General features: G+C 52.3%; 1 protein-coding gene across 2 annotated transcripts in view; it reads right to left on the bottom strand.

The window, feature by feature from the left end:
• Positions 1–20,259, bottom strand: part of PPARD (peroxisome proliferator activated receptor delta) — a 77,131-nt gene that overhangs the window by 7,292 nt on the left and 49,580 nt on the right. For both annotated transcript variants that reach the window (XM_032648604.1, XM_032648605.1), the window contains one exon: positions 7,175–7,405. In XM_032648604.1, the coding sequence (XP_032504495.1) occupies positions 7,175–7,304 (130 nt within the window). In that variant the 5' untranslated portion in view covers positions 7,305–7,405. The remainder of the gene's footprint in view (positions 1–7,174; positions 7,406–20,259) is intronic.

The following is a 20,259-nucleotide window of genomic DNA, read 5'->3' as shown; positions in this document are numbered from 1 at the left end:
AGACTCGGCACGTCTCTACTCACATTCCCTTTGGATCTCAAAAGCCACCTCCTCCACTGAGTCTGGTCCACAGTGACCTATCATCCCAGTCTGTTCCCACCTCTTGGTGGTGCCTTCCTTGTCCCCCTTGTGGCCCTGGAGGCCTGGCAGGTGTCTGGTCACTTGGTTGCTGTTGGTACGGCACATGGCAATGCCACCCTACCTTTTCATTCCACAGACATTTGATGAGCACCTGCTGTGTGCAGAGCGAGAGTCAGACCCTGCCCTCAACCAGCTGAGGTAAGAACACTAGGACACAAGGTAGCGAGTGGCAAGGCCAGTGGCAGGGCAGGCAGAGTGGTGCAGGACTGGACGTGAGGTGGTCAGGGAAGGTGACTACTCCCCTCTCTGGGCTCAAAGGTCAGGGCTTCGATGACCCCCAAGTTGGCTTCCAGGTGCTCAGAAGCAGCCCGCCTAGGGGGTGAGAATGGCCTCAGGAGCCACACAGCCTGAGATCAGGTCGGGGGTCCGAGGCTCACAACCCAGCTCTGCCCTCTGGGCCTGTCTCCTCCTCTGCAAATGGAGGTGACAGGAACATGTGTCTCAGAGTCACCGTGAGGAGCAGAGGAGTTAACAGAGAAAGTTCCTGGACCTTGGAAGTGCTGTGGAAATATCAGCTTAAGTTAGGATGAGGCTTATTAGTATCAGAAAGCTGCAGTTCTGCAGCTCCCAAGCATGTGCCCACACAGGCAGGGGCCGTTCCTCTTCCTTCCTCTGGCTGCTTGTTCTTCTTCCCCATGGCTTCACAGAAACCCAAGGTGGGGGAGGAGGGTCCTCTGCTTATAAGGCCCGGAGAGCCCTGAACAAGACCTAGCCTCCTCTCACTTCTGGCCTGCCGCTGCCCCTGCTCACCCTGGAAGAAGCCAAAGTGCCCAAGCCCCATGGACCACAGAGGCAGCCAGAGCCCTGGACTGTAGGGAGAGGCCCAGGGTGAGTGTCCCAGGGGGGCCCCAGTCAGGAAGAGTGGCAAACTGGACTCGGGGGGGAAAGAGACCCAGGGCAGCGTGGGGGCCCTGGGTGTGTCCTGCCCCCCAGGTGGTGGACGGGCATAGGTAGTCCGGGAAGCCTGGGGCGGAAGGGTGATGGGACAAGGGCCCCCCACCCCACCCCCGCCTATTTGAGGGGAATAAGAGAACTCGAATAACTGACACACGAGGTAGAAAGAGGCAGGGGAGATGAGGGGCTGGGGCGGGTGGAGTGTATGTATCCTACAGGGGTAGGTTTTGTTGTGGGGTACATGTGTATTGGGGTATCCCATCACTTCGTGGTGAGTTTTCCAAAGAAAAAGGTTCTCTTTCTTCCTTGTTGACCACCTGGCTTAAGACTTTATTCTCCAATCACCATCACATCCTACCTAAAAGTAATGATGGCAGAATGTTCCCCATTCAAGGGACCAGCTTCTGAAGGTCCCCCCACCCCATGACCTCTTAGCAGGAGACTGGGCTTCCGAGAGGCCCTCCCTCCCACTGGGAGCCCCTGCCTCAGGGATCCTCTGCCTCAGGGACCCCCAGGCATGCTGGATGGAAGACACCCTGGGCTCGCCCTCTGAGGGCTGTCTGCCTGCAAAGCCACTCTCCTGGGCCAGCCCAGGGCAGTCCTCTCACCTGGCCTCCTCCTCTGCTCTCAGGAGATGCCCTTGCTCACCTGATGGCCATCATCTGGGCCCTGAGCCCCACCTCTGAATTTCTGCCCCAGCCACACCCTGCCTGCCTGGCCTCCCAAACCCCTCCTGAGGGCCTGCCTCTACCAGTCCTGGGAGGGAAGGGGAAAGAACCAGCGTTTATCAGGCCCCTACTAAGTGCCGAACGTGGTAGTGTCTTTATGCTCATTAGTATCATTTCAAATCATCTTGGAAGACAGTAACTGCCACCATTTAAAGGTGAGGAAACTGAGGCTTGGGAAGTTATGGAATCAGTCGGAGATTACCTGTCCAATACATGGTGGGACTGGGATTTGACCCTAAATGTGAGTCCCTGCAAGGGCTGTGTGTTTGAAGCAATAACACCTCTTTTTTAGTGCATGCCTACTGTGTTCCAGGCCCTCTACTGGACACTTTACACCATTAGCCTCACGTGACCCACAAAACAACCCTTCAGGCAGGTCTTCTTTTTTTTTTGCGGTACGCGGGCCTCTCACTGTTGCGGCCTCTCCCATTGCGGAGCACAGGCTCCGGACGCGCAGGCTCAGCGGCCATGGCTCACGGGCCCAGCCGCTCTGCGGCATGTGGGATCTTCCCGGACCGGGGCACGAACCCGCGTCCCCTGCATCGGCAGGCAGACTCTCAACCACTGCGCCACCAAGGAAGCCCAGGCAGGTCTTCTTAACGCCTGTTTCATAGGTGAGGAAACAGGCTCAGAAGGCTAACTGACACGCTGACAGTGGCTCTGATGGCTAATTTTATGTCAGCTTGGCCAGGCCAAGTACCCATGGAATCCAGCTTTTGGTCAAACACTAGTCTACCTGTTACTGTGAAGGGATTTTTTAGGTGTGATTGACATTTAAATCATGAGTCTCCACAATGTGAGCAGGCCCCAGCCAGTCAGTTGAAGGCCTGAAGAAAATAGGACCAAGGCCTCCCCAAGGAAGAAGGAATTCTGCCTCCAGGCTGCCTCAGACTTGAGCTACATTATCAACAACCCCAGGTCTCCAGCCTGTTGGCCTGCCTGCAGAATTTCGAGTTGCCAACCCTCACAATTGCATGAGCCAATTCCTTAAAATAAACCTCTCTCTCTGCACACACACACACACACACACACACACACACACACACACGCACCTCCTCGTTTCTGTTTCTCTAGAGAACCCTGACTAACACAGTGGCAGCGTGAGAACTATCACCCAGAACCATCCAACCCCTGGGGCTGAGCTCTTACCCACTGCATTCTGTGACTTTCCATATATGTGTGTACGTGTGTTCATTACTACTGATCAACAGATCGTGATTATGATAAACGATGAGACGCGTCACTGCCAAGGATAACACTATGCCATTATTCAAATGTTTGGACTCAGCATAAGCACTACCCCTGTCACGCAGAGAGGGAAGTATCAGTTGCACCATCTCTGATTACAGGTTCAGCAAACAGACGCTATTGACCTTATTCACGTCATTAGTGTAGTCGAGAGTTCTCCTGTATATCTAGTCTCCATCACTGGAGATAGGTTGTCATAGCTGTGAGGGTGGCCCAGAGGGAACAGCCCTGTCTATTTACTTTGCTGGCACAGCCCCAAAGGCAGACAGCTTCTGAAGTCAGGGCCAATTCTGTAGGACTCTGGGGCTGGGTTACCAAGCTGCCTCCTTACTTCTGTTGGCCTGGACTGTGGGCTCCTCAGGGCAGGCACTCAGCCTTGCCCTTCACTGGATGGCCGACCCCTGCTGGACACCCACCAAGCACTTGCTGACTGAGAGGAGGCACCAAGGCCAAGAGGAAGGACACTTTATCTTCCTCAGCCCTGTGCTGAGACCCCTGACTTCTTTCTTGGGTGTGACTGGGACCTTCATCACTGAAGCAAGAGAGGAAGAGGGTGGGAGTGGGAGGTGAACGCTGGCTCAGCTGCCCCTGCCCAGCCGGGGGACCCGGGCACGTGAGCTTCCTCTTTGCTGAGCGCTAACGATGAGGCCTGTCCTGCCCGCCTCCTGGGTTGGGGGAGGGGCTTGGCAGGTGCTGAGCTTGGTACAGAGATGCACTGGGTCAGCGCAGAACCTCTGGAGGGTCAGAAGGAAAGCAAACTGTGCAGCCTTCCTGCTGTTTCAGGGCTTGAGACTGTGCCTCATCCTAATGGGTGCCTGAGGGGACTCCAGAGGCCAAAGTCATAGACCCACGGGGTGGGGCAGGGAGCCAGCACGTGCTGACTAGCGCCTGTGGCGTGTCATATGCCGCCACTGACTCCTCACCCAGCCGGCCCCTGAGATGGGCAGGATGCAGCTTCTTTTTGGGGCTTCACCACGCAGCTTGCGGGATCTTCCCCGACCAGGGATCGCACCTGGGCCACCCCAGTGAAAGCCTGGAATCCTAAAGACTAGACCACCAGGGAAGTCCCAGGATGCAGCCTTAAAAGGCAAAGAGCCTGAGATTGGAGAGGTAAGGGCACTGGCAAGGACCACAGCCCACAGGGGCAGATATGGGATTCTAGCCCTGGGTTGTGTGATCCCCAACACAAGAAGCTCTATCTCCAGGGCCCCTCACCTGCTGGCTTTTTTTTTTTTTTTTTTAAGAAAACAACAACAACTAATTTTACCCTTTTAAAGAAAGTAATGCATTTGCTTTTTAAGTTATGAGAATACTGCAGGCTTGGTGAGAAAAACACATAAGGGCACACAGGTAGCATCTGACAGATCCCCTCCACCCACAATCCTACTCCTCAGAGTAGCCCCACTAGCTATTTGAGTGTCCTCTTCCAGTGCCTTCTAAGATATATAAGGATTTTTTTTTTTAAGAAGATGTTGGGGGTAGGAGTTTATTAATTAATTAATTAATTTTTGCTGTGTTGGGTCTTCGTTTCTGTGCAAGGGCTTTCTCTAGTTGCGGTGAGCGGGGGCCACTCTTCATCGCAGTGCGCGGGCCTCTCACTATCGCGGCCTCTCTTGTTGCGGAGCATAGGCTCCAGATGCGCAGGCTCAATAGTTGTGGCTCACAGGCCCAGCTGCTCCGTGGCATGTGGGATCCTCCCAGACCAGGGCTCAAACCCGTGTCCCCTGCATTAGCAGGCAGACTCTCAATCACTGCGCCACCAGGGAAGCCCTATAAGGATTTTTAAACAATGGGATCCCCAAGTTGTCAGGAACTTACTTCCCTGTCAGTATACACAGACCTAATGACTGCAGAGCACTCCACCGTATGGCTCTACCACAGTTTATATAACCAATTCCCCACACATGGACACTTTCTAATTTTCTGCTATTATGAGCAGTGCTTCTATAGATAAGTGTGGAAATCTCTGTGCACGCTGAGCGAGTATTTACACTGGATACATTCCTAAAAGAGGAACTGCAGGGCCAAAGGAATGCACGCTAAGTAGTAATGGCCTGCACTGCCCAGCTGCCCCTTCCACCCTCAGGGACTACTGGAGGGCCACGTCCTCACCCTCTGGCCAACCAAGGCCTCGCTGCCAATCTGAGAGGCTAAACGACATCTCATCTGAAGATTCCTTCCCTGACTATTGAGTAGACTGAAAAATGTTTCATGTTTTCTGGCCATTTGTATTTGTCCTACCGTGAATTACCTGCTTCTGTTTTTCTGGTGGGGGGCTTGCTTTGTAGAATTTTATATACTATGGCTTTCACCTAATGATTAGGTTAAACAGCCCCCTCCATTTCAATTACTGAACAAGTAAGTCTTTCTACCGCCAATTCATCCATTTATTGATAAACGGAATCTATTAAACACAACATCATACAAAGCACTGTGAGACTGGCTGGGTAAATTCTGCCCCAGACGTCTCCCCACGTGCTCTAAACCCCACCAGTACAGCTCCCCGAGACACCATCACCATGCCCGCCTCGCCCGCTTCACACAAGCTAGCACGTTCTGGTCTGCATGCAAACAGCCTATCATTTGGGGATGTGGTCCCCACAGCGTGTGTAGGAAACCCAGGACAGGACACCACACTGCAGGTACTTCTACGTGCCTGGGCCAGCCATGGGGGCAGTGTGGGCTAGGGTAGGCAGTGAGGCCACCAACCCCAGGGCCCTCTCTTCCTCTTCCACTCTCCCTTGGTGTCCTCAGTGACAACTCTTGCACATTCTTAGCTCCCACTGTCTCCTCTCTGCCTCCTAACCCTCCCCGCTTGTCTCAAGTTCAGGACAGTGTGTGCAGGTCCTGTGTGCAGGTCAGCCATTCATTCCTCTCTCCTGAGAAAGGTTGGGTCTGCAAAGCCATCAGCCAACCAACAGGGAGCAGGTTACCCTGGGGGATAGGGGATACCTTCTCTCAAGCCCTGAAATCACACTGGGCCTACTTTCGTTGTTCCAGGGTGTCTGGTGGGATCAGAGGCACTGGATGATGGCTCTCCCCTCACCCTACCCCACCGTGTGCCCCGAAGAGGAAGAACCTCTGCAAAATCCCGGGACTTTGCTTTGTAGGTTCATAGCAGCAAGCAAGGCCCAAGGATTCAGGCCTCTCTTAGGTGCAGGCTCAAGCAGGAGCCTGTCCCACCCCAAGAGCCCCCACCCTGACTTAACTCCTGACACCACCTGCCTCCTTCTCCCCATGCAGACACAGGGAGCCAGAGCGCATCTTTGTGGGGCAGGCCTGCTCGTCTGCTCTGAATCACCACTTGTGGTCAGGATTCCCTTCAGCTGAAGCCAGCAGCAAAATCAGGATGCCCCTCCCAGCAGCACATCCTCTAATGACGCTGAGTACCCTCTGAGGGAAGGGAGCAACGACCAGCTGAATGTGCTGGGACTCGGGTGGAGGGAGCAGGGAAGGGGCGGCGGCAGCAGCAGGGAGAGCCAGGGGCTGGGGGGTGGGGTGCAGCGTCTGGGTGCCCTTGAAGGTGGACATAGCATGATGATGATGACGATGAAGATGAGGACACCACAGTACAAAGTACCAGAGGAAAACGTCTACACTGCTGCTGGCAGTAGATAAAGGGGAACCAACAAGTTAGACAAGAGAAGCTAAAATCTGTCTGGCTACACCAAAGTATTACTAATTCCAGTCATTGTCACTAAGTGCTTAGCATCTGCCTAATTACAGTGCACCTTGATGACGTGTAATCAGTACCAGGTTGAGTTGTGTGTTCTGACTGATCCTAACAGTCACAGGTACAGATGATCTTTCTGGCATGTTGCTGATGCACATTTGTCCCAGATCCCTTGTGCTAGGAGAGGTGGAGTAATAATGATGACAACGTGCATTACACAGGCTAACTCATTCCATTCTCACAAAAGCCTGTGTGCACGTCCCCTATAATCCCTGTCTGTTTTACAGGAAGAAGGGGTGCAACTTGCCCAAGATCCTGCAGTTGATGAGCAACAGAGCAGGGGTGTGACCCTGGCTGTCTGGCTCCAGTCCTTAACCACCCTGCTGCCCTGCACCCCACGATGATGCTGTTAGCAGAGGGCCAGGCTCCCTGTCCCCCAAACCCCATCTGTGCCCCCTCTGCCCCATGTCCCCTGCCTGCTCCCCCTTACCTGTATAGCTGCTGGAAGGAAGTGAGTGCCCTGGTCCCCCATTGAGTTCTGGGGCTCCTTCTGCCCTTGCCACTTCCTTTTTCTCCTCCTCTTCCCGGACCTCAGGGGCTTCCTCCGGTGGCTGCTCCATGGCTGATTTCCCCTCGGCACCACACCTGCAGGCCCGGTCATAGCTCTGGCATCTTCTGGGTCTGAACACAGATGGACCTCTACAGGGCAGTTCCTGTCAGCCTGGGCAAAGGAGAAGACAGGGAGAGGTTGGGGAGGCAGGGTAGAGGACGAGAGGGTGATGGAGTGGGGCAGGATCGAGGGCCGCCATCTGGGGGGACTGGAGGGGCAGTTCTGCCGCTCCTGCCCCCGCAGAGCAGGAGCAACTCATCCCTGCAGTGCGAACCTCTAATCCTGCCATCACAGGTCACTGCCCCTCCACCCTTTGCCCACCTGGCTCTTGTGGCAGGTTTGTGGGGTTCAGAGCAGCTTCCGTTAGCCAGACGGGGTGATACACCCCTGTGCCACCTTTCCCCACATCCTGCTCTTTGAGCCTCCTGAACCTACAGGAGCCACATGAGAATGACTTGAGGGGCTTTATCAAATTTTCCAGTCCTCTTGGAGATCCTGATATGCATCAGACCTCCAACCCCCATCCTGTTCCACCAGCACCCAGGCCCAAGAATCATCGCTCTCCTAAGCCACCTTTCTTCAAGGGAGTTGAACCTACCCTTCCTGTGTTTGGGTGTGGGAAAAAGGCACGAGCCTCTGCCACGCTAGGCTCACAGCTGACAGCAGACCTGCAACCAGACGCTCAATGCAGAGCCGTCAGGCAAGGGGCGATGCACTCTGTCCTGGAATCTGGGTTACTGGGTGGTGACCCCCATGTCTACATCACCCAGGAGGGGGCAGTTCCAACCCTCAGCAAGTAAAATACTGTCCACAGATGCCGAAGTCAGAGAGGGTAAGGCTACGGGTGCTGTGGGAGAGAGTCCGCCCGGCAGGGAACACCTCTCAAGAATACGGCCTGAGAGAAGACACTGAGGCAGCACAGTGAGGAGGGTGAGGGACCCTGTTGGCTGAGGCATGGGGTGCTGTAGGAGAGAGGATTTGAAGGGCGGGCTGGGAAGGTGGGTTTTATGCAGGCGTGAGCACTTCAAATGCCCTGGCGTAGGGAGTGTGTGTAACTAGACCCAGTCCTGTGGTGCTGCAGGCCTGGAAGATTAACAGCAGAAAAGACCTGCTTTAGGAAAATTCAAGCATCTGTGGGACCTTATCTTGGATGTTCCACAGGCAGCTCAAACTCAACCTATCCAAACAGGAGCCACCAACTGGCCCTAAGCCCGCCCTTCTCTTCCTCTGGTAATCTCTACTTTAGTGATCCAAATGCCCAACTACCCACCTATCAAAGCCAGAAGGTGGGAATCATTTGACACTCCACACCCTCTCTCTTCCTCCTCTAGGCCTGCACACTTGGCTATACTGGAATCACTGGGGAGTTTTTGTTTTTTTTTTCTTTTTTGGAGGTTTGAACTTGAGTAGGACATTTATAAAAACCTAGACAGGGGCAGTGTCCTCCCCAGCCCAGGTGCCCCTAGGCACAGCACAAGAGACTACAAACGCAGCAGGGGAAGGTGGACACTCAGGGTGTGGGAGTGCAGGCACCCCCACTTCTGGCTCAGGGATTTGGGGAGTAAACAAAACCTACCTGGAGAAGAATTGGGGAAGAAAACCAGCAATTGCCTTCTGTACGGGTGGGGACAGGGAAGGAGGCACGGACAGGGGCAGGAGCATTTCACATCACTAACCTAACCTGGGAAACTGCAAGGGACCATCTTCGACTGGCCTTAAGAGGAAGACCAGATGGATGATGGGAGAATCCACAGGAGGGAGAGGAGGAGAGGGAACGTGGCTAGGGGGCAACAGCCCCTTCCCTTCTGGGCACAGGAAGGCAGCCAGGGCACCAGGTCCAGGCAGTGACCTCACAAGGACAGCACAGTTTTTGCAGCTTAGAGATCACCCACCTGCCCCCACCCAGCTACTCATTCTGTTTGCTCGCTGGTGTAGGGCCACTCTCCGGCCCCGAGGGAGTGGATGGCTCTGCGGCCTGGGGCCCTGCCTCTTCTGTGTCTCCTCCCTTGGAGGCAGCGCTAGCCTCTGCCCCTTTGGCCTGGGGCTCCTGGCTCTCAGGGGTGGCATCAGCCTTCCCTTCCAGGGCAGTGCCTTCCTCGCTGCAGGCAACGATCTCCACTGGGGAGTTTTTAAATATATGGATGCCTGGGCTCATCCTCAGGGATTCTCATTTGATTGGTTTGGGAAGCAGCTTGGGCATCAGGATTTTTTTTAATTAATATTTATTTATTTATTTTGCTGCATCGGGACTTAGTTGTGGCACATGGGATCTTTTGTTGTGGCGTGCGGGCTTCTTTCTAGTTGTGGCACGCAGGCTCAGTAGTTGCGGCACGTGGGCTCTAGAGTGTGCAGGCTTAGTTGCTCTGCAGCATGTGGGATCTTAGTTCCCCGACCAGGGATCGAACCCGTGTCCCCTGAATTGGAAGGAGGATTCCTAACCACTGGACCACCAGGGAAGTCCTGGGCATCAGGATTTTTATTTTTAATTCCCCTGGTGACTGTAACGCGCAGCTAAGCTTGAGAACCACTGTGCCACAGCAAAGCAACCTCCAGCAGATGGTAAATCGTTCCCTCTTAATCATTCCTTTCCATAAGGCCTTCATTTTCCCTTGTTTGGATTGACACAATGACCTATTAATTGGTCTCCTAAAGGCAGTTTGGAAATTCAGTGCTAGGGTCTAAGAGCTGGGGAGTTGGGGATCTGGAGATTTGTCGGGGGGAGGGGGGGAATCTTCACTGACGTGACAGGAGCAAGAAGGAATTCATTTCACCAAAGGAAAGTGACACGTCAAGGGAGGACAGAGGAAGAGGCACCAGAGCAGACAGTGAGGCAGTGGCCAGAGACAGGAGAGACTTGGGACAGCCGGGTGTCTCAGAGACAAGGGAAGGGCTGTTTTTTGGGGGGAGTGGGCGGCCAACCATCTCAAATGCTGCCGAGTTCAAGGGTGATAAACTGACACATGGCCAATGAATCTGGTGACTGTGAGGTCATCTTTGACCTTGTTATACAAATTTCAACCAAGTGGTTGGGATGGAAACCTGAGCTCTGAAGAATAAGTGGCAGCTAGTAAGCTGGGACAATGAATAGAGACTAATTTTTTAATGAATATGTCACGGAAAGGAATGTACAAGAGGATGTAGCTTGAAAAAGTAGCAAAGCCAGGAAAAGTTTTTTTGGAATAGAGGAGGCTCAAGTAAGCAGTGGCTAGCTAGAGGAGAGGTCTTCAGAGAAAGACAGTCTGAAGATTCAAGGGGGAAGCTGGGGCAGGATGACTGATGGAAGAGGAATAATTCAAGGGCACAGGATGAGGAAAATACAAAGTATCGCAACAGTGTGTATGGGGGGGGGGTGGCGGTGTGCTAAAGCTCATAGGGAATGACTTCACTCTTGTTAGTTAACTTAAGTAGGAGGAATGGTGGTCTACTGAGAGTAAAAGATGGGACTTGAAGAAAGCAAAGAGGCTGAGTGGAGGTACTCTGGCAAACATGATAAGGAATTAGCTGAAGAGAAATAAAAAGAATTATATAGTAGGGCTATGGTAATTAAAATAGTGTGGTACTGGCACATGAATAGATAATCATTGAAAGAGAATACACAAAGTCCATAAACAGATACAAATGCATATGGGACTTTAATGTTATAAAAATGGCACTCTAAACCAAAAAGAAAAGATGGATTCTTCAATAAATAGTATTGGGACAAGTGAATAACCATCTGGATCCCTACCTTACATCTTATACCAAGACAAGGTCCAAATAAATCAAAGGTTTTAAAGTTAAAACAAAAAAACATGAATTATAAAAAGGGTTGAAAAGCTAAGTGGGAGAAGAGCTAAGGTGGATACTAAGCCCATAAAGCTTAATGGGTAAAAAAATTAATAAATTTGATTTCATAAAAATACAAACTTACTACAAGGTGAAAAAACCATCATAAGAGAAAAAAAAAAAAAACCCCAGATAATAGACTGGGAAAAGTATTTGCAACTCGTCAAAGGGCTAATTGCCCTAAAATAGTTCCTACAAACTATTAAGTAAAAGACCAGCAATCCAATAGAAAAACGGGCCCAGGATACAAAAAATATACACAGAAAAGGTATATACACTTAGTTCTTAAACATATGAAAAAATGTTCAACATCATTCATAAAAGAGAAATGCAAATTAAAACAACACTGAAATATACTTTTTACAATCAGATTAAAACAGATGCTAACACTCATGGGGTTTCCCTGGTGGCGCAGTGGTTAAGAATCTGCCTGCCAATGCAAGGGACACGGGTTCGAGCCCTGGCCCGGGAAGATCCCACATGCCGCGGAGCAACTAAGCCCGTGTGCCACAACTACTGAGCCTGAGCTCTAGAGCCCGTAAGCCACAACTACTGAAGCCTGCGTTCCACAACTACTGAAGTCTGTGCACCTAGAGCCCATGCTCCGCAACAAGAGAAGCCATGACAATGAGCAGCCTGCGCACCGCAAGGAATAGTAGCCCCCGGTCACCGCAACTAGAGAAAGCCCACACGCAGCAACAAAGACCCAACACAGCCAAAAATAAATAAATAATTTATTTAAAAAAAAAAAAAACCCAAACAGATGCTAACACTCTGTGGCTAAGCACGTGGGGAAACATCATCTCACATGTCCCTGTGGAAAGGTAAATTAGCACAACCTCTAAAGAGGGTAATTTGGCTACATCTATCTAAATTACAGGACACATTCCCTTTGATCCAGAGATACCACTTCTAGGTTGTATCTTACAGCTATCCTTCCACTGAAGTACAGTGACATAAAGTATTAGCACAAGGTTACTCATTACAGTATTACTTGACCAGGATATGTGGGGAACAAGCTAGATGTCCATTAACAGGGGACAGCCATAAACAAGAATGATGATGTTTATGGACTGATTTGGGAGTATCTCTAAGATATATTAATAAGGGAAGAAAGCAATTTGCAGAATGAAGTGAAGAGCTATACTTTGCGCAAAGAAGATACAATGAAGCTGGATTTGACTGTGTATGTGTAAGATAGCGCTGGAAGGCTACTTAAGAACTGGGAACGCTGGTTGCCTCTGGGGAGGGAATTGAGTGTCTGGGTCACTGATGGGACAGAGATTTTTCACTGTACCTGTTATTTTTATTTTATTTTAAAAAAATTTTTATTGGGGTATAGTTGATTTACAATGTTGTATTAGTACTGTACCTTTTAAATCCTGAACTATAGGCATGTTACCTGTTCTAAAAATAATTTAAATTGGAATAAAATAAAAAAGCAAAACTTACAAACAATAATGTGAAAGATGAGAGGGCATGATCAACGTTAAACTGCTCAAGTCCTTTTATTTTTCAGGAGACAACTGGAGATGTTGATGAACTTTACAGTTCAGTCAAATGTACACAGAAAAATGTCAAAGGTAACCACTAAGACACTGTAAATAGAGTGTATAATTTCCAAATTATTGCAGCAGAATGGGAAAACTTGGGAGAAGTCATGTAAAATTCTAGTTTTCAGACTGAGAAAGTCTCACAGACGGAGACATTACAACCAAATGCAACGTAGGGTGGTGGACTGGATCCTGGAACAGAAAGAGGACGGTGGTGGAAAAACTGGGAAGTTCCAAGTAAAATCTGCTTAGTTTAGTTAATAGCATTGTACCAGCATTCATTTCTTAGTTTTGGTAAGTTTGGTAATCTTTACAATATTTCTGTAACCCTAGACTTTTTCAAAATAGAGTTTTTTAAAAAAGCTTTAAAAAATCTGGCTTTCTGGCTACTTTTTGGGGGGATGGCGTGGGGGGACCGCACTGCACAGCTTGTGGGATCCTAGTTCCCCGACCAGGGACTGAACCCACACCCTCCGCAGTGAAAGTGTGGAGTCCTAACCACTGGACCACCAAGGGACTTCCCTGGCTTCTCTTGAAAATCGGGCAAACCTGGCCTGCATGCCCCTGCCCACCGCCCACCCAGGGGCTAGGCAGTGGCGGCCCCTTTACCTGGAATTGCGCTCTCCACTGGCAGTGTCTTCACTGCTTCCAGCTGTCACTCCTAGGCTGCTTTACTCATTCACGATGCATGAACTGCCCCCATTTGCAGGGATGTGAGTCTGGTTAGCATAAAGCGGTTTCTCAAGTATCAATCCCTGATCATCCCTGAGCATTAAACCTGGGAATCACCAGACCCAGAGCAAGGGAAATGCTCAGAGGTGCAGTTCCCGCCACATGGTTCTGACGAGGAACGAGGAGCCGCCACCTGGGGCAGTCACTGCCAGCTGCTACCCGATTCCAATTCCCCTTCTTTCTCACTGAGTCCCCATTTTCTCTGGATCAGCCACGTGCCTAGCTACACACTCAATTTCCCAAACTCTCTGGCAGCTACAGTGTTCATGTGATGATTCTGACCAACAATATATAAACAGAAATCTAGGGATTTCCCTGGTGGTCCAGTGGTTAAGACTTCGCCTTCCAATGCAGGGGGTGCAGGTTGGATCCCCGGTCGGGGAGCTAAGATGCCTTGCGGCCAAAAAGAACCCCCCTAAAACATAAAACAGAAGCAGTATTGCAACAAATTCAATAAAGACTTAAAAAAAAAGAAAAAAGAAATCTACTAGAAGGTCTTCTGGAAACAGAGGTCAAGAGGGTGGGGCAGAAAGGAGTAAGGAGCCGGGTCACCACAGCATCACGGAGCTGCTGAACTAACCCTAGAATGCCTGTCTCCAGACTACTTATTAGGTGGAAAAAAAAATTTTTTTTTTTAATTTATTTATTTGGCTGTGCCAGGTCTTAGTTGTGGCATGCGGGATCTTTAGTTGCAGCATGGATGTGGGATCTAGTTCCCTGACCGGGAATCGAAACTGGGATCCCTGCATTGGGAGCGCAGAGTCTTAACCACTGGACCATCAGGGAAGTCCCTAGGTGGAAACATAAATGCCTATTTCACAAGGCGCTGTTTGCCAGATTTCGGTTTCGTGCAGTTGAACACAATCCTAACTGAAATAGCAGCAGGATATAAGAGGAGAGTGGGACTGGGGGGAGGGGGTTGGTGACAGCACTGTAAAGGACCTCGGTGATCACCAAGAACAGTGAGTGACCGTCGTGGCTCGAATAAAATGCTCTACAAAAATTGGCGATTATCTAAATAACAAGGACCACAGATGCTGATTCTTCATGCTCCACAGAATTGAAAAGCCTGGAAGTGGAGGAGGCAGGGGCAGGTGAGTGGTGAGAGACCCTCAACCAGGCCTGTGGCTGAAGGGGCTACAGGAGGCTTCTGAGGAGCAGCGTCACGAGGATGAGCAGCACAGTGACAGAGGGGCCAGATCATGGGACACCCGGGAGCCAGAAGCACAGTGGTGGCACTGACCACAGGAGTAAGCGGATGAGGCTGATTAGAACAAACTGCTTGGGGATCCGTGTAGCCTGGGTGTCAGTGGACACGGGGAAATCACACAGGCTGTGGTGATGAGAGCCAGGGAGAGAGGGGTGTGAGGATTGCAGGCACACCAGGCAGGTGGAAACAGAGGAGGAAAAACAACACTTCCCTGTACAGATACTCGACAAAATATTTTCTCACACATTCCCTCATATCCTCTGACGCTCTGAGTGACCCTGGGAGATGGGACAGAGGTCACTGTTGGGACTGAATCCTGGAGGGAGGGGCAGGAGCTGACTGAGTTCCTACTGCATGGCAGGCTCGGCCCAATCCTCACAAGTCCCCACAAGGCCAGCCCCGTGGTCTCCCCTGGGCAGATGAGGAAAGTGACAAAAAGCCCAGGCCCGCCTGGCCTGACAGGCGTCTCTCAGAGAACACACTAGAGGATGCAGCAGAGCACCACGGGGTGCAAACACCGCAGGGCCCAAGCCCAGCCCGGCCTCTGAGGAGCTGTGTGCACGGGGCCACCTTACACACCTGACGCTCGTGAGCCTCAGCTTCCCTTCCACATATCAGCTGGTAGAACGTTCTTTCACCATGACCAGAGGAACTCTTCTCAGTTTCTGGGGTGCAAGCGGTGGCCTCTTGAAATCAGATGGGATTCTGGGCTCTGGCTAGAGCTTTGGATTTGGGGCCAGGGTCTCTGGATTCCAGGTGGATGTTCCTTCCCAGCCCAGAGCTGTCCCTTCTGTTTATGACCTCTTAAGGACAGCAGCTGCAGGGGGAGGGAAGCTGCAGTCTGGTGGCTCTAAAACCCACACACATCCCTTGGGCTGTTGCTTATTTGGATGCAACCCCATGCTGGGGCCCATCCCTGCAATTTGCCGGAAGCCATCCATTTTCACACAGCCCTGGGTGCTACATCTACAGCTGAGGTCTGCCCATCTCCCCAGCGCCTGCCCCCAGCGCTGGTCTCAGCTTGCCCAGACAGGAGCCGCTTTATTCCCCAGGCCCTCCCCCACCTCACCTGGGCGGCCCACAGGCTGGGTTTTCACAGGTAGCTGCCACCACAGCCTCCACTCTCCCTGCAGTGCACCCTGTTCCCTTCTTCCTTCCTTCAGTCCTGGCACTAAAAATAGCACCTGGCACTAGGTTTAACCTTTATGTGGCTGAGAAACCTTGGTTTTTGCTATTGCCACCCCCCAGCACTGTGCCAGTGCCAGAAACCCTCTGACTGTGTCACAGCTTTGCCCCACTTAAGAGGCTGGTGCTGTCCTCAGGACAAGGGTCCTGTAGCCAGAACGAGAGGGGTGCTGCTCTGCGGCCCTTGCACAGAAAATGGAGTCGCTACCAAAAGAAATTCTTACAAAAACAAATACCTGGGCTACTCTGATTCTGGCATTCACACACATGTGTTGTGTGTATACACACTCACAAAAGCCTGCCAAGCAAGCATCCCACCCTCTTTCCCCTTCTAGGAGCTAAAGTTGGGCAAGGGGCATGACTCTATCCATTTCCCACTGGGCAGGTAGATTTCACGGGCAGAGGTAGTTAGGAGCTTAACCCAAATGACCCAGAGCTCCAGAGAGGCCTGGTCTGGGGCTCGAGCGACCAAGCCACCTGGGGCCCTAATCCTTCCACCAAGTCCAGTTAACCTTGGGAAACAGAGCTTCCCTGACACCCAGCAGCAGGCTGTATGCTCTGAGTGGGGTTACTCTGTGTCAGGCCCCATTCAGCTGTGATGCATCCTGTCAGGCCTCTCCCTGCACCAGAGCCTAAGGTGGGTCACAGCTCCAAGCCTCGGGTCCACCACCTCCATCACAATGGTACCAGCTTCCAATTCTCCAAGGGTTTATAATACACCAAACTGTGTGTATACTGACACATCTAATCCTCACAATAGCCCTAAGAGTCGGGTGCTATTATTATCTCCATTTAACTGATGAGGAAACTGTGGCACAGAGAGGGAAAGTAATTGAGTCAAGGCCACACAGTAACTGGAGGAGCAGGACTTGAGTCCAGGCAGGTTGGCTCAAGTCTTAATCACTATGCTGTGCCTTGCATGTGGTTCTGGGCAAGACTGGACCAGAAGCTGGTAAGTCCTTGCTCTGTTGGATCTGGAAGCTGCTCTTAGTCTCAGTCTGGAGCCCTCATCCCTGAATCCTTTGTCTAGAGGCCAAGAACTGCTTCTGTCAAGAACACCCTGGTTAAAGCCCTTCTGAATACTCCCTGCCAGAAAATGACTGCTGTGTGCTAAAGACAGCCATAAGCTCTGGTCCCCGGCTCCCTCCCCAGCTCTTCCCACTCGCCTCACTGCAGCATCACTCTCTGAACACAGAGGCTCGCACCAGCCTCAGCCTGGAATGCCATCCCCGCCACTAGCTAAGGCCTACTTTCCTTCCAGACCTGCCTGCACCTCCTCCTTTAGGAAGCTCCCCTTGACTAGTCCTATTCTGTTCCTTCCCACTGCAACCCTGACTCAGGCTCTCCAGATCTGCTGTTACCACATCAAACTGCAACGTCTGTTAGCTGGTCTGTTCTCACCATGTTACCAGTTTCCCACACAATGCCCTCTATCTATCTTGCAGAGGTAGGCCCCCGGCACCTTGCACGGTGCCAGGCATTTAATGGGTGCTCAACGTACACTCTTTGAGTGAATAAACAGACTAAAAACATTAACCTGAGCCACACTGTGTCCAGTTGTAACAGTTGCCACTATATGAGTTTTCACCTATTACTGCCCTTGAGATGCAGTGAGTACCCCGCAGAAGTTCATTTCACAGGCTTCTGTGTCAGGCCTGGGTTCAAACCCCGGCTCTGCCCCTCCCTCTCTGTGACTTGGGGGAGACACTAACCCTTCAGTTTCTCAGCCCTAAAGCTGGCCTACTACCACCTAACCTGAGTGGGCCATCATGCGGATGAGATAACCACACCACAAATGCTTAACAGTGCTGGGTGTAAACACCTAACAAATGGGGCTGTGGCTACTGCTACTGTCATCACTCCTGGCTTGCCTTAGGGGATGACATGGAGCAAGTGATATTCCAGGTCTATTCCAGGGACCTAAACCCAGAATTTCCCAATTCCCTGCCTTACAATCAACGGTGAGAAGGGAGAGCTGACAGGGCGCCCTGCTCTGGGTTTGCGCTTCTTTCAGAGAGATGGGCCCGGACCCTTCTCCACCTCTGCCCCTTCCCCAGCCCCTTGGGAGACCTAGTAGCTGCATTTCCTCCTTCCCTCACTGCAGGGGGGTGAGGAGCAGCAGCCTCTGGTTACAGGGCAGAAGAGTGCCCAGGATCAGAGAGGCCATGGGAGTGGGGCCTGGCCAACCCACTCCCAAGCTTCCCTATCAGTCATTAACCCAGTACTGACCTAGTGCCCTGGGTTTCCAGACCAGCAGCTCCACGGTGCTCTCTGCTCCCATTTGTCAATCTCGGTCACCCTACTCCCCTCAGGGCACGTGAGAGGCCTGTGTGGCCTTGGAATGGATTCACCCCAGCAGGTCCCCTGAGGCCAACACCCCAGGAGTAGCCTGGGAGCTGGGTTTTGTTTTGTTTTGTTTTGTTTTTTGCGGTACGCGGGGCTCTCACTGTTGTGGCCTCTCTCGTTGCGGAGCACAGGCTCCGGATGTGCAGGCTCAGTGGCCATGGCTCACGGGCCCAGCCGCTCTGCGGCATGCGGGATCCTCCCGGACCGGGGCACGAACCCGCGTCCCCTGCATTGGCAGGCGGGCTCTCAACCACTGCGCCACCAGGGAAGCCCTGGGAGCTGGTTTTGTGCAGAGAGTATGGGAACCAGAGGAAAGTCTGCCAGGCCCTCCCCTCACCCCCCATTCTAGAATTCTTCCAGTTCCAACAAGAGCCAGCCTGTCAGCCCTGTGGAGTGGAGCTAAGCTACAATAAAAGGAGAAGCCGGCCTCCTTTTATCGTACCTGAGAACGTGCCCAGAGAAGAGATCATAGTGGGCAGGAGGGCTCCTCAGCTGGGACCAGCGAGGGGCCTGACGGGCGGCCGGCTTCCAGCCACTCACCCCCATGCAGGTCAATGCGCCGAGCTGCCACGGACCGTCAGCAGCGGAGGACTGAGGAGATACTAAAAGTCTTGTCTTCACAGACAACAGAACCACAGCGATGTCAAAACATGCACATAATGCACAGGAACAAAGCCGGAAAGACATGACCCAAATTGTTAATGGGGCTTCCCTCTGAGGGGTGATTCTTATTTTCTTAACTATATTTTTCCGTGTTCTTCAAATTCTTTACAATGAGCATGGGATGCTTTCATGATGGGGGGAAGAGAGAGAGATAACGTTTAAGTGTTTTGAAGAAAGAAAACTGAATAATACACTGAAAGATACTGAGGAGGTGAAAGAAGGGCCTGCCCAGAGGCGAGCCAGGCCTCCTCTTGGCAGCCTGAGAGCTGAGGACCCTCCCTGCTCAGAGAAGTCTTTGGAGGTAAGGGCAGGGGTGCCAACGGGCAGAGGGCCACAGCTGGGGGCCTTTCCAGAACCTTCTCATCTGAGGACCTCAGGAGCTACAGCTGCTGATGCCGCCAGTGCCCTCCGCTCTTCCTCTGCTGCCGGCTGCTGCCAGCAGTTTTCATTCACTCAGTTAACAAATATTTGTTAAGCACTCACCATCATATGCCCAACACAAACACCTAACTGTGAACGATGCCCAGGGTGCCGAAAGACCAACACCGCCACACGAGCCTAGTGTGGCTGGTCGGGGAGGGGGTCCCGAGGACGTGGTCCCTGACTAAGAGGCAGGCAGGTGGGGGGACAGAGACCCCAAGAAGGGAGGAGGATGGCACAGAACCTCTGAGGGGTAGAAAGAAGGGCCGCGCGGCTGGCGTGCCGAGAGCATGGGGCGGCCGGTCTGGCTGAGGCTGGAGATCACCTGAGGCCTCGAAGGGCAAGTGAAGGATGTGGCTGTTTATCCGAAGGGCAGCGGAGAGCCTAGGAGGGCTATGAAGAGGATGGGCAGGGTGAGAGCAGCATTCAGAAACGAACTGGAGATGATTTCAGCTGGATTCCGAGAGGCCACGGTGACAGCAAACCCAGGTGGGGTGTTGGTGGGAGCGAGAAGGCCACCTCCCAGAGCCCTGGAAGGCTGGGCTGGGTGCAGGAAGCAGCCGCCCGTTCCATTCCCGGGAGGATCCGGGCTGAGCAGCCAAGGCATGGGGCCCTTACACAGATTTCAGTGCGTCTCCTGTCACCTCACTGGCGTCCTCACTGAGAAGAGCGTCAGGGCAGGATTAGATACTCCAAGATCCCTTCCTGCTCTGACTGGCCTGGGCTCCAGCCTCCCAGCACTGTTCTGGTCTTAGGGATTCCTGGCTGCGACACACACACGTCTGGGGAGCAAATGTGGCACCTGGCACTGCTTGGCAGGAGGCCAACTAACACAAACAGCCCCCACATTCCTCGGCCCAACAACTCCATCCAAGCCCCCCAAACTTCTGACACCCAGCTCTCGCCGCCAGCACACCAGCCTGTGCCTCAGTGGCCCTGCTGTGTGGGGGTGTGTGGTTATGGGGCGTGCACTGGACACCGCTACTCATACCCCTTTCTTTTTACACAGAACTGAGACTTGGACATGGGCC

The sequence above is a fragment of the Phocoena sinus genome, chromosome 11 (genome assembly GCF_008692025.1).
Source record: "Phocoena sinus isolate mPhoSin1 chromosome 11, mPhoSin1.pri, whole genome shotgun sequence".
Classification (NCBI taxonomy): domain Eukaryota; kingdom Metazoa; phylum Chordata; class Mammalia; order Artiodactyla; family Phocoenidae; genus Phocoena; species Phocoena sinus.
Note: the sequence above shows the minus strand (reverse complement) of the source record. Positions and strands in the feature narration are given on the sequence as shown.